The sequence below is a fragment of the Heliangelus exortis genome, chromosome 17, assembly GCF_036169615.1.
Source record: "Heliangelus exortis chromosome 17, bHelExo1.hap1, whole genome shotgun sequence".
In the NCBI taxonomy this organism is placed as follows: Eukaryota; Metazoa; Chordata; class Aves; order Apodiformes; family Trochilidae; genus Heliangelus; species Heliangelus exortis.
In genome coordinates this window covers 11,896,972-11,914,750 of record NC_092438.1, presented here as the reverse complement: position 1 = coordinate 11,914,750, position 17,779 = coordinate 11,896,972, and the positions used below count along the sequence as shown (strand labels likewise).

Sequence of the window (17,779 nt, the reverse complement as noted above, 5' to 3'; positions counted from 1 at the left end):
TGATTTCTGCTGATGGAGCTAACCAGATTTGGGTTAGAATGTACAAAAGTGCCATGTAAATTATTTTTTGTTAAAAGGCTCTTTCCTGGCCCAGCGATGGCATCTCTAGGATCTGTGGAAGCTTTGTTTTGTTTGTTTTGGGGTTTTTTCTGTGAGACTTGTTTGCTGTGGCTTGTTTTCCTCCAGTAGCTTTGTTTTTCAGAAAAGGCACCAATTTAGAGTGGCTGATGGTTCCCTGCACTTTTGCATTCCTTGCAATTTTGCACATTTTGCATGGTTTTTACTGGTGGAGAAGTCAATCATGCCTGTTGTGGCCTCTCAGCCCCCTCCCCTCAGGGTCTCCCCAGGAGGAGGGATGACTCTAGCAGTGGACATGATGGCTCTGAGTAGACAACACCATGGGAGCCTGGGGCTTGGGAGGTCAGACAGCAGCTATGAGAGGGGAAGGAGTGCAACTGAATTTCTAGTGACTTGTATTTCAGATAAGCTAGTGTGCTCTCTCTTTTTTTGTAAGAACTGATAAACAGCTAACAGATTGGTTTCCTCTCTTTCTGCTTCTCTCTTTAGCAGGAAGGAACGTCCTAATTCTCTGAATGTCTTCCCGCTGGCGGATGGCATGGTACGTGGGCAGATAGGGGCCAAGATCATCCCAACACTGGACCACTGGCACCTGAGTGACCTCGGCCAGCTGCAGTCCAACTCCAGCTACAAGGTTTTATAGACCATCGCCAAGCAAGGGTTTCCCACTCTCACACTGTCAATAGCATCCCAAGTTTTCATTAAGATGGAGACCAATCTGTGTCCATAACCCTTTGCAGCCTTCCCCTGCTGTGTGTCTGCTCCCTTGGTAGCTGTGCTGTGGTGGGAGGATTTTCTTTTGCAGATCTGACATATGGTGTGGGGGGGATTTGACACAGCCCCTCATGCTTCCTGTATCAGTGATAATCTCCTTTACTTGACTGGCCCCAACTTGAGAGGAATGTGTGGGGAGGTGGTTAGCGATTTAGGGAGGATAAATCCATCATTTTTTTATAGCTTATTTGGGAGAGGAAATAGTGGAACCTTTGCATCCTCTCTCTGTTGATGAGAGCAGTGCTTTTACACCTCAGCTGGGACCAGGCATTAAGAGCTTGCTCTCCAGTGTCTGTCCTTTTCAACTAATCACTTTTCTGGCCTTTCTGTCTTCAGTAAAAAGGGCTCCTAATTTCCTCTTTGGATGCTCAGGTCTTGCACTGTGCTTAAAGATCTTCAGTTCCTGATATAACTTGTTGTTTCTCTAGACTTGCATTGTCTACCTTCAATACACTTGTCACCTTCAATACATTGCCTTCTACACTGAGGCTGCCCAAAAAACTCACAGCACTGCAGCTGTGCTGAAGCAGCTGTGTGGCTCTGCCTCTTGCTTGTGGTGCTCTGTTCTGCCCTTTGGAGACTGCTCTGAGCCCAAAGACCCAGATGTTGCACTCTGCTGACAACTCACTGCAGTTGTTCACAGATCAGACTGCAGGCAGTGATTTATAGTTCCCAACAGCTGTACCTGTAGACTTCTCAAAGTCTTTGTGCTCAGAATCCTACAGAATTCCTCTCTTTCAGTGGTGTTCCACTGGACTAATGGAGGTACCGGTGTCTGATCTGCTTAAAAAAATGGTAAATTTCACTTTTTTTCTGCCTGGAATATGTAGAACTCCAGGTGTTTTATATATCACAGAAGTGTCACATCTAAGGACTGTTCTCCTTTTGAGAAGTTGTAAATTACTAATCCTTTAAAATTAATTGAGGTAGTAAAGGCAGGAGGATATAAAAGAGGAGTTAAAAAAAACAAAACAACTGAGAAAAAAACCCCAACTTGTAGCTGTACCCACTCTGTGTGTCTTCAGATTACATGAGTAGTACTTTGGCCTGAGGGACTCTGCAGGAGTGGCCTCCTTGATGCATAGGACAGGAAATTTCAACAAATCCAAAATTTATGCAGAAACAAAGCAGCAATTTCCCTTTTTTAACACAAAAACGACTGCAAAGTAGCCAGGCCTAGCACAGCACAAACCTTAGCACTTCATCAGCCCTCTGCCATCATGGAAGTTGGAAATCCAAACCCAAGAGCCTTGGGTAGTGGAGAGTGTTCTTGGAACTCAACCCTTGCTGCAGTGTTAGTGGCACAAGGGCCTGGGGTATGGAGCAACTTGAATAATGTCAGTTAGGTCCTACAGTGACTTCTGGGGAGCTTTGCCTGGAATTGGGGAATAGCAATGCCACAGTACAATAATAGAATTCAGGGTGGTGAGGATGAATGTGTTTCTGCAGGCTAGGACTGTGCCAGCACAACACTGCTGCAAGGACACAGCAACCAAAATACACAGACACCAACTGTCTCTGGTTCTGGAACCAGATTATTTCTTGGGGTGCTCAGACAGTGCTAGATGGTAAGGTGTGAACATGCCCTTGATCTCTTTAGCAATCGGGGGTTAATTTTTTAGAGAAAAGCTGGGAGAATGTTGAGGTTAGATCCATCTTCCACAGACTTGCTAAGGTGTAATTCTTTAAGCAGTACCATTGCAGAACTTCTGAAAGAAGTTGAGTGGATCTCACTGATAATCCAGCAGCTACATTGCAGGAGAATGCAACAGGAACCCAGACAAATTGGAAGCTTTGGTGTCCAAGTTCAGGTAATAGAAGATTACTGACTGGATGTCTTAGTGATCTGTTAGTGGTGGTGTCAAGGAAAAGAATCTGTTTCTGGTTACAAGAAAGCTTTGTGCAGAAGTAGTAGTGTGCTCCTCCAGAAGTATCTGATGGGTAGTGCTGGGATTTCTGTGGGTGATTGTTAGGGAAACTCAGAAGTGGGATGCTGGGTGTAAGGAGGTGAACTGGTAGGATGGAGTTAGAGAGCTTGGGCACTCAAAGGCCTGGATGGGATAGCATCTTATGGAGGATTTTGTAAGAGCATGGAGCAAACCTATAAATAATTCAAGGATGTGATTGACTGATTTACTAGATTTGCACATAGCAATAGAGGTTTTTCTCCTGCAAGCTTCTTGCACACTCTCTGACTGGAATTCTATTTCTTAAATATTTTGCATGACTGAAATCTCAGCATGTGCTCCTTGCCTCTTCTTCAGCAGCTCTGGTATTCCACAGACATCTTCTGCACACACGACTGACCTTCCCTGTATGTATAGCCTGACTTTTCTGACTAGTTTTTCTTTTTCATGGGGCCATAGCATAGTTATAGTCTAAGTGTCCTTGTGTACTTATCATTTCCTGTTTTAGTTGGCTGTCATTATATTATTTTATTTTTACATTCAGTTGTACATTTCTTTTGTATAATGTCCTGGAGAGGAAAGTCCTTAACATTTTTGTTTTTATGTACTATACTTTCAGTGTTATAACCATACAGTTGTGGCTTCTCATGGTGACATATGACTGCTATGAATGTTGGGCCTTTGCAATGCATTTTGGAGGTCACTACTACACATTTGATGTTTAGGAGGTTGACAGGTATGGCAGTAGGTAAGTGGTGGTTGTGAAGACTCTTCTTTGGGTGAGCTGTGGGTTATGGAGAATGCCTTCTACGCTGTAGAGGAGAACTTGGTGGAGTGTTTCACATTAGTGAAGCACTCAGGACAATAGAAGGAAGATGTCAGCAAAGATTAATAGAGCTTCTGGACTGTGAAGAGGAGCACCTTGGCAGTGTTCATGTTTGAGAGGCATTTCTCCAGTGCAGGCTGACAGGTTGATAAAGTATGTTTTCTAGGTAAATGCAAAACTCGGATGTGTAACCAAAGAGTAAGTGAAACACCAGGACAGTAACTCACTGGTGTGTTCTGCATGAGGGGAAGGTTATGTCAATAAACCTGAAGTCATAGTTTATCTCTGATACAAATACTCTCCTACAGACACTGATGATACAGACTTTCTGAATGGCATCTAGTTCCTAAGAGCAAGGAATAATGAGTGGACCCACCTGGGTGTGTTTCTTACAGTGCTGAGATGCTCATGGACTTGATTTTGTTTGTAGGCTCACAGTGGGCACAAGAACATCTCTGAATCCTTTGACGAAGTTTAGTTTGGGAAAAGAAGTTTTATGGTTGCACTTTACACTTGATACTCTTTGTACATTAGAAGGCACAGCAAGCAAACTGTAGTTGAAGAATTACAAGGCTGACTGAATCATATTTGTTCTCAACAACCTACTTTAATTTTTTTTCTTTTTTTTTTTTTTCTTCTCACATTAGGAAAGTTGCTCCTGAAACAGGAATATGAGGTAGAGGTAGTAAGTGTGGTTTTCACGTGTAGCAACCTAAGTGAAAAGTCCTCATCTCAGTCTTACTGCTAAAATCATCAGATGTGCAGGGAGGTGATCTGAATGTCTGGGTGGGAATGTGGGTGCTGTTTGGACTGACAATGCAGAAACTGTATACAAGAAGTGGATTGCATTTAATGGTAATGCAGTTTAAAAAACTCTTGATTTCCAATATAAATGCACAGATGCAATGTAAATCCTTTGACTTCCATAGTACAATGTACAGCAGGGTATTTTAAGATGAGCATCTAGAGGCCAGTCTAATTAAAGGAAGATCTTAATCAGACTCCAGATGGAAAAAAAAATGGCTGCAAAGGGTTAAGTCACCATTTCTTTTCAGTCTTCTCTCTCATCCCATTTTGAATTTTTTTGTCATGTTGGGAAGTTGTTATTGGAACAAGAGAAAGAGACTTCCAAATTAGTGAAGTGAAACAGCAGCACAGCTCCAAGGCTGAGAGCTCAGAGCAGCCTCTGAGCAATGTCAGGATCTTCCTGGTACTCACAAAGCAGGCAAGAGGCAGGCAGTAGAGATGAAAGTGGGGTCTGGATCTGCAAATGCTGAGTGTCACCATATCCAAAAGCAACTCATTATCACATACAACTTTCAACATTAATTTTGTCATCTCCCTGCAGGCAGTAATTAGTGGGCTGTTGTGGAGAATAGGGAGATCTCATTTGGGTCTGGGAGTGATCACAGCTCTGGTCTAGAGGTTAATTGGTTGCCTGTGAAGCAATGATGTTTTAATTGACAAGCAAAGGTCACAGCATAAAATCTTCAGAGTCTTGAAAGCCTCCCAGGTTTTTCAGAGGGTGGTATTGCAAGAAATGGGGATGTAATGTCTGTAAAACTGAGAGCCATTTGTGTGCATTTCACACTGGGAATCCATCTCCTATGTCAATTTGTCAGCTTCTGATTTTTGAATTCTTGGGGCTTCTCATCCTGTCATTTGGAAATGGGGAGACCACACCTGTTTCTGCTGTGTTGTCAAACTGGACCCATGCTTGGCAAGCTTCTGCATAAAGTGGTGTGAGGACATTGGTCTCCAGCCCTAGCAAAGTCAGACCTCCCCAGCTTGGTACATGCTTTGCTTCTGCAGTGCATTGTCAAAACCACTTTGCTGTTCTCTCATCCAGGTTGTGTTGATGGCTTACAGTAACAGCATCATCCAAGACCTCTAAAGAGGCCACTTCTGACACTTCCCAAGCAAATATCCATGTTTCCTGCAGTCTTGGAAATGCTGGCCTGGCTTACCACAAGTGCCAGAGCCCTTCAGCTTCCACTGTAGTCAGCGTGAGCTGCAGGTGCCACATTTCCTGAGATGCATTATCAAGAGATCACACACTGATGTGACTTGTGAAAAGCAATGTTCAGTAGTAAAGGAGGAAGGAAATCAGTCCTTTCTCAGGTGGGATTTGCTTGCTGAGTTCAGCACGTGAACTTGCTGCTTCGTTGTGGCTCTGGTGTGCCTGGTGTCACCAAGTGCTGGACATGTAGCTGGTGTGGTGAGCAAGACTCATTCTCCATAATGCTTCAAGGCAGCCATACACCAACAAATGGGAGATTAACTGAAATGTATAGCTGTGCTTTTCCCTTTTTGTTCTTCCCCCACCCTGTAATTGCTGTAGTGCCCCCAGGATGAAATGTCTGAATCTGGGCAGTCCTCAGCAGCTGCCACACCGAGCACCACTGGAACCAAGTCCAACACTCCCACGTCATCTGTGCCATCTGCTGCTGTCACACCCTTGAACGAGAGCATCCAGTCCATCAGTGAACATAACAGCACAACCAAGAGCAATAAGAGGGCACGAGAAAAGCGGAACAGCCGGAACATGGAAGTCCAGGTCACACAGGAGATGAGGAATGTCAGCATAGGTATGGAAGCTGCAGCTTGGATACTGCGTTGCTAAAGTAAATTACTTCCCTGTGCTGGTGTCCCTCTGTTACAGGAAGAGGCTGGGATACTGAGGGGTAAACAGCTTCATAAGTGTAGGATTTTATTTTACAACCAAGTAGTGCCAATTGATAACTACAGTAAACTTTGTGAGGCTATACAGATAATCACTGTGTTGTATTTGATTTCAGACAGGTGAAGTTTATTTGCGATTTATTTTAATAATATTTTTGGTTATGACTTTTTATGACACTGACATTCAGGTCAGTGACTCTGGTGATACTCTGGTAGAGTGGGGAGAAGGGATGCTTATGGTCTTTCTGCTCTGGAATTGTTGAGGATGCCTTCCCAGCACTGAAGCATTTGTGACTCCAGATGATCAGCCACTTTCTGCTCCTGTTTTACAACCTCAATACATTTTGAAATCTCAATATTCAAAACTGAAAAAGTCCTGTCAAGGAACACCATCCTGTGAAAGTTCTGATCCTATAGATCATATGTTTTATCTTAGGAATGGGCAGCAGTGATGAGTGGTCTGATGTTCAGGACATCATAGACTCTACTCCAGAGCTGGATATGTGTCAAGATCCCCGCCTGGAACGCACTGGGAACAGGTACTGATTGTGACCATTCCCTGTCTGCTCTTTCCCTTGGTTTTCTGAGGACTGAGAAGCAGATGGTGTGGCTCACACTGAGGTCAAGGAATAGTGCAAATTATGAGGGATCCTGACCTTTTCTGAGTTCTCTAGAGAAGACAAATGTCTGCTGGCAATATGCAGAAGGATCTGTACAGCTGACCCAGAACTGGACTTGTTTGCCTTGCTGGATCAGGGAAGACAGAGAGAGGGAGAAACAAAATGTTTAAGACAGGCAAAGGGACATGGGCTTAAGCTATCAGGAAGAGGGAGAAGATGCTCTTGTTTAATAAGAGATCAAGTCTGAATTCAGTTTTGAAATCTTTAGGTTTCTTCAATTTTCATCTTTTCAAGTGTTTGAAGAGTGGGAATGGGGCTGCTCCAGAAGGGAAGACAATGAAGAGTAAGCCCAGAGATGCCAGTCCTGCAGGGTCTGAGCATGGAGGGCAGAGCACAGGTAGCAAGGTCCATCAGGAGCTTCAGACAAGGCAAGGGAATTAATTAGGTCCCTGAGGTTAAAGGAAGACATTGGACCAGAGGGTGAGTGTGGGTCCCAGGTGAGGCTGATCAGAGCAATTTAGACCCATCAGTTCACTCAGGACCTTGGCTGAGTCCTATGAATTAGCAGAACTACTCTGCCTCTCTGGTTGCTGTCCCATCACCCATTTTGTGCTAAATAGGAGGTTCCCTAAAGTCTGTTAATTTCAGCACCATGTTTCTGTGAGGCATGTATTAGTATAGAATTATTAGTCTAAGTATCTTGACTAGTTTTTGATAAGATTGGATAGTTAATTGTACAGGATTCCTTAATTTTTACCCTCATTCAGGGGGTAATTTGACACTACATCAGCAAAAATAACTTCCTGCCTCTTACAAGTGTGCCCTGAAAAAGTTAAGGCAAGATTTTCTTGTGGTCCAAATCTGCACTGGATTCCCACTGTTGAGCCCCCTGATCAAGAAGGATCTGAGTGGCAATAACAGGTGTATTTCTCAGGTGTGAAATCACAAGCTGCCCTCAGAATATGTAGGACACACAGGCCATTTTTAGGGTCAGAAACAGAAGGAATCTGGGTAGCTGAAACAGCTCTGTATGGGGTTGACAAAGGTGACTGGTGAGATCAGATCAAGAATAGTCAAACCCAAGGAAAAAGAAGGGAACAGAGAGGATTGCTGCGCTGGAAGCTCTGCAAGCTGTGATCTCTTGATCCAGGTAGTGAGGCTGAAGGCTACAGGAGATATGAGCTAACTCTGAATCTGCTGAACAGTGTGCTTGCTGCTTTAAAATCAGAATGCTTTTGAGATATATGCAGCTGAGAGTTGAGTGCTGAAGAAGTTCAAGCTGGATTGGGTCATCAGGTCAGATGTTGGTTGCTTCTTGTGCTTGTGGTGTCCATTAGACTTCATGAACTGATTAGTTCCAGTGCAGTCATGACATCCATTTGTAACTCCTCAGTGCTTTCAGATGTCTGGGTAGCTGTAATTTTTCTGTAATTGAAAAAAAGCACTTTTTTCCCCCCCTTTGTCTGCAATGTGCTGTAACTCTGCAACACCAGAGACAGCCACCACAGCCCATTTGTAATGTTTGAGCTTTATCACTGAGGCTTGATTTATCTAGGATAATCTCCAGTCACCTTTCTGTTAGACTGCTAGAAAAATCATGCAGCCTCTCTTCGTGCTGGCTGATTACCCTCACATAAGGCAGGGCAGTGTTTATACCCACATCAAGAACATTTTTTAGAGTGGGCAGTGACAATCCCAGAGGGTGCCTGACCTTCACCTCCTGAAACAGCTGTTTTCTCCTGGAGCCATGAGATTGTCAAGAAATGCAAGAAGATCCTTGATGGTAGGAAATGTGCTCCCATATGATACAATTAGAAAACATTAACTTTGATATACCTTTAGTGAAATAAATTTTGCTGACATGTGAAGAAGCTTTTTGTACTCCTAGACTCACCCAAAGAAGAAACAAACCCTTCAGGCTGATTTCACTTACTAGTTGGTGAAGACCATTGCTGTTTTCAACATTTGAACCCTTATCTGATCTTACTGGTGCCTAAGGTTGCTATCTAAATTGATAGGAGAGTGGAAATCCTTGTAGTGTCTGAGAAGTTGGAGCTAAAAGCTTCTGTGAGGTGAAATTTTTCTACCAAGTACTGAGTAATCATTGACTACTATGACTTAAAGGGAGTCATCTGGGTGAGCTTTCAGGTTCTGCATGAAAGGCATTTGTCCTTGATAATGGGAATAAAACATCCTTTTTTTCTTTACTCAGTCTGTTCCCTGAATCAGCCTGTGGTAAACAAGTGGAATGTGCTCTTAGGATTTTGGTTCTAATGGTCTGGGATTCTCAGTAGTTTATGATTTAATGCTTTTGTTTTTTCTTCTTCCAACTACAGCCCAACACAGGGGATTGTGAACAAAGCATTTGGGATCAACACAGACTCTCTGTATCATGAACTTTCCACAGCAGGGTCTGAGGTTATTGGAGATGTTGATGAAGGAGCAGATTTACTAGGTAAAAGCTTGTTTAAAACCATTCTGTTTTCACTGGTACAATGACAACTGTATTTTTCTTCTAGAATAATTTAATTTCTCTTTTTTTTTTTCTTTTTTTTTCTTTTTTTTTTTTTCCCACAATTTGGATGTTTTGCTTTTAAAAAATGCCATGGAAAGTATTCTGGACAACAATGTGGAATAAAAACAATTACTCAGTAGGGCATTTGTAGATTAAATTCCCTTCTTTCTTTGGGGGGTTGGACTAGATGATCTTTCGAGGTCCCTTCCAACCCCTAGGATTCTATGATTCTATGATTCTTTCTCATTACAGCCTTAGGAACTCTAGTTGGCTGTTTTCTTATGTATCCACTTGCTAATGGCAGGTTCTTGCCTCCCCATCCTGGTTAGGCTCCTCCTTTCATCTCTGCCTTCCTTCTCTTCCCTATCCCAAGAATTTCAGGACACAGAGGAGCACTAGCAGTTTGGTTGTGTGCTATGGGCAGGTTCTTCCTTTCAGCTTTAGGATGCCAAACTGTGTTTGCTTTGGAGATTAAAACCTCCCTTCAAATAACAGGGGGCTTGTGGTGAAGACAGAAATGTAGATATATTAGTGGTAAGTTTATGTATAATTTTTGGTACAGAAGTTGTAATGGGATTATCAAACTGAGTCCCAGCACTGCACTGTAAAAAAAGAAAAAAACCCAAAACACAACAACAAAAAAAGAGTTTTTAAATGCAACTATCTCTGCCTTTTGCAAGCTGAAGTATCTCTGCAGAGCACGTTTATTGTCAGATGATCTACTTGCTAAAATTAGAAGGGGGTTGGAAATGAGAAGGTAGTGGAAACTAACTGTATTTAGTGGTACACAGCTAAATAAAGAAAAAAAGGTTTATCCAGTTTTGGAAAATGTGATTACCTGAGTTTCATGTCTGGAACACTGGGGGTAGCTGAGGTTTGTGGTTGCAGTTTTATCATGGGTTACCTTCCCTTTTTTTTTTTTTCTTTTTTTTTCTTTTGGGTCCTGTGTGTAGAGTCATGCCATCTACAGCCATGGCAGATCCTGTCGTTATTATTTCATGCCTTTTGACATTGAAATGGCTGAATCATTGTTAATTTTTTTTTGAACAAAGTTTTTGTTGTTTCAGTCACTGATTGATCCTTTTTTCACTTCCTTTTTTCCCCTGTCTGTTTGTGCTTCGCTGGACATGGCCCATAGGGGAGTTCTCAGGTGTGTATCTCCTCTGCTCAATTTCTTTTCTTGTTTCTTTTTATCCTGTTGAGGTCAAATGACATGGTATACACGTGTGATACTCCCCTGCTCTTGTCCAAACACGGTTGGCTTTGCAGACTTCTCCCACTTTCACCTCGCTTGGTTGCCTCGCACTGGTGGGTCCTGGGCAGCAGAACATCCCCACTCTGTGCTCACACACCCCCTTCCTTTCAATAAGCTTTTCTTGTGTGGCTGTCTGCCACGTGTAACACTGGCCTCTCACTTTGGCTTGGGGCTCAAAGTGCTTTTTTCCTGTCGGGATGGATGCCCTGCCTGTTGGCACACGACTGAATTAGGTTCCTGCTCTCAGCAAGCCACGCTGTGAGGAATTCCTCTGTGTGCCTGGTGGCCACTGAGGGTTGGTTGGTGTGTGCTGGCCCTCGTCTGCAATAGCTGTTGTGACACTCAAAAGCTTTCTTGATTAGAGTGGCAAAGCCTCTGTCTTTTGTGAAAGCTTTGCCTTTATGGCAGGAGTTACAGTTCTGTCTTCTTCTGGTGAAGGAGACTCACTGCCTTGGGGCCACGCTCTGTTGTCAGGTTTGCACCTTTCCATAAAATGCATTTGAGCCCTGATGCAGTTTGAGACAAAGTCAAAGGTGTCTCTTGCTTTTAGTGCAAAATGAAGCTTCCACTGTGACTTAGGCAGACTCAAGAGTGTGATGCTGTGTGGCCATGAGGTCTGACACCTTCCTATGACTGACACCTCTTGGTGTTGGTGCTGTGGGGCTACAAAAGAAAGGGATGGTGTCATCCTTTCTTTGAGTTCAAACTAGTTTTATTTTAAGTGACTTTTTCATGCTCCTCTCTCAGAAAACTTCCTGCTGAAGTTGAGGTGTGGAGGTGGATCTGGGCCTGTGCAAAAAGGCCAGATGAGAGCTTTGATATCCACCCGCTGCCCCCCTTCTGTTTTTCCTCCTGCTCCTGTCCTTTTCTCACCCTACTCATAATGTCTGTTGAACTACTTTTGTTGTGGGGATGGGAAACCCAAAGACATGTAGTCCAGGGGAAATGATGAAGATGGAAGAGACAGATGGGGCTCCTCTCGAGTTTGTCCTGGCATCTCAGGTATAAATCCCTGTTACAACAGGCTGCAGCAGAACAAGGTGCAGATCAGTTACTGCTGAGCATCACATACACTGGCACTACTCAGAGATGTACACATGCTGATGAGCTGCTCTGTTTGCTGTTTACAGACTGGTACTTAATGGCTGCTTTTTTTCTCTTCCTTTCCTCCCCTTTGTCCCCATCTCTTTCTGTTCCCTTACTCGTATGGGATGGCTGTCATAGTACGGGATGATTTCTTTGGTAAGGCGAAGGCCGTTTTTCTTTTTTTTTTTTTTTCTTCCTCCTTTTTTTTTTTTATATGTGCATTTTTTTTCTAAATTTCTTCCATTCTCTCAACATCTTTTCATATGTCTTGCATTACCTTGGCTTGCTTTTTTGTGATGATGGTATCATATCTCCAAGAAGCACGACAGAATTAGTCAGTGGCAGTGGGATTCTCCTCTGGTTCTTGTAGCTGATATCCACTTTGATCCTTCACACTATTTGCCTGGCTATGGGAGGTGGACAGTGTAGGAGGGCTCAGTTAGACAGGGCTCTGTCCAGACCTCTCTTCTTTTTGCTCTACACCACAAAGAGGTGAAGCGATCTCCTTTTAGTCACTCCACAGTGTTTGGGTTTTTTTTTCCCCATGAGCAGAGCTTTCCCAGTACAGCCTGCATAAGGTTATCTCATAGTGTCCATTGTGTGGTTCTGGGATGGCTTCATCCATTTCTTTATTACAAGACTAGCCCAGCAGACCTCTTGCTGCTTAAATCCTTGGGCTGTGACTGCCAGACACAGATAAGTAGAAGCTGTGGTAAGGATACTAATGGTTGAGATGCTCTCTGGCTTTAGTTCTGGCATGATTGTTCACTGTCTTCACCAGACTTCCTTTTTCTCCAGAAGACAGCTGCAGAGAGGGTATACATGACTCAAAAATGGGAAGGAAAAAGATTTAGTAAAAAAAATTCAGGGATGAACTCTTTCTCTTAATTTCCCTCAGCACCTGTAATGTCCTTCTGCCATTTCAGTGTGTTACAGACTAAATATTTATTCGATCACTTGTAGATCACTAAGAAGGAATGAGAAAAACATTGAATAAAGAGATGACTTGGTCTCCTGATCAACATATGGCGTGCCAAAAAAGAAAGGGCTACAGGTCACTGTCCTTACCAAACCAAAATTACACTTCAGTTTACAGTGCAGATAGTGTCACTCAGTGTTTTCCTTTTTGTAATATTCTTTGATAAAGCAGCCAAAGAACACATTGCCTGAAACAACAAAGTGATTAATTCCTGTCTGCTAATTTTTCAAATGTTATTTGAAAATGCTGCTTCTTACTCATTCTTGCTGGGAATTTGCTTTTGCCATCATAAATTCATCCTATTTAACTATGGGAAGAGGTTTTGTATGTTGGAGTGTTGTGATGTGTTCTCATTTCTTGTATGCTACCATGTTTCTCTAACTTCCATTTACTTCAAGTTCGTGTTTTGGTTTTTGTTTATTTTATTGCAAATATTAACTAATCAGAAATAATGGATCATGAGAACTGTTGATATCTTTGGTGTAAAGGAAGAGGTAGTTCAGAGGGCAGGACAAGGAGCACTTCAGCACAGACACTGGTGGTTGTGAGACTTCTTTGTACTCTGAGACCTTCTGGTGAGAAATGAGCTGCAACACCAAGCACTGTCCCCTGTAGTTCCTAGGTGGCCTCTACTCCTCATTGTAAGATAGAGGCTGACACTAGGAGCCAGCAAGTCACTGGCAGCAGGAAACAACCCAGAGGTGGTTTTGGCCCCTAAATTCCTTTTTCTTTGGTGTTACGAAATACTGAATCCAACCTTCACTCTTAGTCCCAGATTTTTCAAAGTGCTTGCAGCCCAATCTGCATATTGCAGTTGTGTCATATACATTGATGCCCAAGTGCAAGTACAGTGGATCTCATGTAGATGTTTTCTTGAGTGTGAGTCTTATGTGATGGGACTGGGACTTCAGATTTTAAACATCTCTGAGAAAACTATTCCAGGTAGATAGAGTAATGGACAAGCTGAAGTCCTGTAAACTTACTCTGGTGGAAGGCTGATAGTGGGCAGCCTTTTATGTGAATGAAACTTGTCACAACCATGATCCCCAGTCCGTGCTGAGAAACAGCAGATTTGGCTTATACTAAGAGAGAAAATCACTGATGTGCAGATCTTGCCAGCAGTTTGGACAGTGCTCTGCTGTCCTCTGGGAAAAACCCATGGAATTTTTTTTACCTTTTGAGTAGTGAAGACTCCGGGGAGTCTGTGAAAGTTGGAGTAAGAAGCTAGGTCTGCTCTGGGCTCTTTGCAGAAGGACACAAGGGGTTTTTTTGCTTGCTCTTCAGCAAGAAGCACTCTGTGGCAGGACACAGAAGCCTAGGGAGGCCTAACAAAGTGATTTCTCCTCCACAAGCATGAGTCAGGCAGTGCCACACAAACTTCATGTTTCTGGGAGAGAAGGTGAAAACTGCCTGGCCTTTCTTTTCAGGAATGGGCAAAGAAGTGGGAAATCTGCTGTTGGAGAACTCGCAGCTGCTGGAGACCAAGTAAGGAACTGTTGCGTGCTGTGAAGTCCCTGCCTAATTATAAATGAGATGTCATCTTGGAGGAGGTCTTGGCCTAGAACTCCTGCCTCACAGGGACTTGCTCATTTATCTAACAGGTTGTCATGAATACTTTTTGTCCTTCAATTCTAGAAGAGGAATTGCTCTTCTGAGGAACTTTCCTAACTGCAGGCACTTAGGTGAAGTCCCAGGGCAAGTGCTGGTAGGGTCTGATCCCAATTGAAATGCCAAGTTTTTGATTTACTTCAGTGTAGATCTAGGTGTGTGTTTGAGCCTCTGTGAGGACATTGTTGTTTATAGGGTTTTCTATTTGCAAGGCTTGCTGTTGGTAAATATTTTTTTCTTACAATTTTCTTACTATAGAGAAGTTTTTTCAAAGATTTAATAGTTGATTTTAAAAAAAGAAAAAAAGTAGACAGTGTAATGGACTTATTTTTTGAGAAAGGCTGGCAAAGCAGATACTAAACTAAGCAGCTAGGAAGAGAAAAGCAAACTACTCCCAGGGGAGAGTTGGAGAACTATGAAAGGAAGTTGCTCATCGTAAAGATTTTAAGATATTTAAGAGCTGATTGGAAATGCCTTTTTTTGTATCACCATCATCCACTTACAGATAACAGCAGTTCTTCAGGTCACATTTCAGATCTTCATTCTGTTAATAATAGATTTGAGCTTTGTATAGATGATAGCCTACCCTACACCTGTTTTCTACAGTACTCTGCTGTCTTCTTAAGGAGATATTGGTCTGTCAGTAAAGATACAGGACTGGACAAACCTCATCCTGACCCACTGTGGTGATTTCTGTGTTCTGCATTTCCTTCTTGTCAAAATCTGTTTTTTGATAAGTTATAGCTGGACTGACTTGTTTAAATACACTCATTTCAGCTCTTCTTGTAGTGCCTGTGACTTTAGTTTCAGGTCTCTCTTATGGACAGCTGCTGGGTTTGGGCATTTTTGTTTACTGTCCCTTTCACACCTTTAAGAAATGCTTTGAACGTTGTGAAGAATGATTTGATTGCCAAGGTGGACCAGCTGTCTGGAGAGCAAGAGGTGCTGAAAGGAGAGCTTGAAGCAACAAAGCAAGCCAAAGCCAAAATGGAAACCAGAGTCAAGGAGCTGGAGGAGGAACTGAAGAGGTGAGTGGTTCATGCCCAGCCCTGGGAGCAGGGAGGACATGAGTGATAAACCCAGTTCCTCTGTTAGTTTTCCTCTGCTTCTCTCATGGACACTAGCACTGTAATTCAGAGGTACCTTATAAAGCACTGATGGTAGGTGCCTGACATATTTTCAGTATTATATTGTTCCCATTTGATTGAAACAAATTCCTGAATCTTAGAAAACCCACAGAATTTTCCTCCCCAGGACTAGGATTTTGCAGCAGCAACAGCAAATGCATTCTCCCAGGAGTTAAATGCTCAGGGTTTCAATTCACAATTAAAAAAATAAAACAACATGGGGTGTGGGTGGGTGGTGGAATTTCAGAATCAGTAGTTTTGAGGGTAATTGTCAAGAACTTGATCATGGCAGCAGCCAAAACAGCTCTTAAAGGAATGATTGCCCATTCATTTAATGAAAGAGCTAATACAGATTCCCTCAAACAGTATTTAAAAAACTCTGATGTTAATTGCTTCATTGATCATGCTGGTTAGGAGAGATTTTGAAGTTCTATGTAGGTAACATTTAGAGACATCCCACTTCTTATTTTCCATTTAAACTACAGAAACCAAAGCATGAATGCCTAGCAAAGTGTGATGGTTTCACATCCCTAAAACTGAAGTTGCCCCACTAGGCTTAGAGCAGCATCATTACACCCAGACAGCCACATGCATTGCACTGTGGTGTCTCAATTCAGAGGACAGTGTTTATTTTGCAGCTGGAATCTGGAAGGTTGCCTCTGTAATCTGAGGACAGAATCATGAAGGTCACACAAGATCAGACAGGATCACACAGACTGTGCTCTTCATTGGTCAAAATGTCTGCACTGAAAGTAGTCTCACAAGCAGTAGAAATAGATCTGAGCTTTTAAAATGCCTTTTGAGTCTCTCATAGTGTGTATAATATTCAGAATATATTATGCAGTAGGGACATGGACTTTTGACTGGCAAGTGTCCATTTTTAGGAGATGGAGGCAGCATTTTTTTTCCACGGTGACTTTTTGTTAATAAAAGTGAGTGTAAGTCAACTGGACTGTATGAGTGCACCTTGGTATGGAATTTAAAGAAATCAGATGCACTCAGTTAAATACTTTAAGGATTTTACTAACATGGATGTGGTGTTCTCTTCTTTAACATCATGGCAAACTGTACTTCACATTGAGGATTTTTTAACTGCATGGAAAACAGAAGCAGAACAGAAGAACTTGAGCCAGTATTTTCAGTGTGGGTAATGGCTTAGTTGTCCCATGGTTAAGATCTCATCAAACATTTGAACTTAGGTTATGGCTCTGAAATAGAAATTGGCTGAACTGTTCCAGTGGTGCTTACATCAAACATTGCAAAGAAATGAGGTGATGTTGGTGAGGCTGTTCAGAGTAACATGCTGAAAGAGAGAGGGAAATATATAAGAGAAGCATCTCATAATTCAGTTTGAAAACATTTCCTCATAGAGGAAATGCCATAAATGCTTCTCCTCCCAAAACACCTTGGGGCCAGCCCTGTATCACTTGCTGGTTTGATGCCTTTCTTCCTGTTTCCTAGAGTGAAATCTGAAGCGATTGTTGCCCGGCGAGAACCCAAAGAGGAGGTGGAGGATGTAAGCAGCTATCTCTGTACAGAATTGGTATATTACATTACTAAAATGCCTGCGGGGAAAGGGGGTTGATATACTTGCTCTGTATTAACTTCATGTCTTTGAGTCCTGAGATGCAGATTTATCTGCATTCATGAGGGCAACAACCTGTGGGTTGTTGAAGATGAGTGTTGCTATAGTAGATGCCATGAGATAGCTTCTTCATACAACTTTCAAATCATTGTTTGTCCAAGATGAGCAGCCAGCACTGTGACAGTCCCCTGTGTGATGGGGTTTCTGCAGAACAGTACCAGAGCAGTGTCCTGCTTGGCACCTTCCTGTTTTGTTGGTTCTCTCTAATTTTCAATGGCATTCTAGAGTCCAGTGTGGGTTCTTTCAGACTCTTGTGTTAGTCAGGCTTCCCCAGAAGGGCTTGTCTCCATGGTGGCAGTGAAGCTGAAAGTCATGGTGACATTGTGATGACAGCTTTGCAGCAGTAACTGCCTTCTTTTATTAGTTCTGTATTCTCAATCTTGAAGTGTTTGGTTTTGGGGTTTTTTCTTTGGTCATTATTTCTTTTACATAAGGCAGAGGTACCTGTTACAGGACACACAAGGCTCTGTCCTTATACAACAGCTTATCAAACTGCTTTGTCTGAGGTAGAGGTTTTTTCAGCAAAGATTAACTATAGCCAAAAAAGGCAAACCAAAGCAGTAACAAATTTTTCCTTGTAAATGCCACTCTGCTAGAACAGGGAACTAGATACACTTCTTTTCAATATTGCTGTTCTTACTTTGTACAAGGTACTGGAGCAGGTTCAGTTCTAGCCT

The 17,779-nt window shown here is 42.6% G+C and overlaps 1 protein-coding gene across 30 annotated transcripts in view; it reads left to right on the top strand.

The window, feature by feature from the left end:
• The window catches only part of MAPK8IP3 (mitogen-activated protein kinase 8 interacting protein 3), a 56,386-nt gene that overhangs the window by 18,946 nt on the left and 19,661 nt on the right, over positions 1 to 17,779 (top strand). For 6 of the 30 annotated variants that reach the window (XM_071761281.1, XM_071761275.1, XM_071761273.1 and 3 more), the window contains 9 exons: positions 568 to 712; positions 5,927 to 6,173; positions 6,704 to 6,806; positions 9,224 to 9,342; positions 10,541 to 10,552; positions 11,882 to 11,899; positions 14,150 to 14,207; positions 15,206 to 15,358; positions 16,919 to 17,000. In XM_071761281.1, coding sequence (XP_071617382.1) covers positions 568 to 712; positions 5,927 to 6,173; positions 6,704 to 6,806; positions 9,224 to 9,342; positions 10,541 to 10,552; positions 11,882 to 11,899; positions 14,150 to 14,207; positions 15,206 to 15,358; positions 16,919 to 17,000 — 937 coding nt within the window. Of the gene's footprint in view, positions 1 to 567; positions 713 to 3,381; positions 3,508 to 5,926; positions 6,174 to 6,703; positions 6,807 to 9,223; positions 9,343 to 10,540; positions 10,553 to 11,881; positions 11,900 to 14,149; positions 14,208 to 15,205; positions 15,359 to 16,918; positions 17,001 to 17,779 lie in introns of those variants that run through there. The other 24 variants (XM_071761293.1, XM_071761291.1, XM_071761290.1 and 21 more) reach the window with 12 other exon arrangements.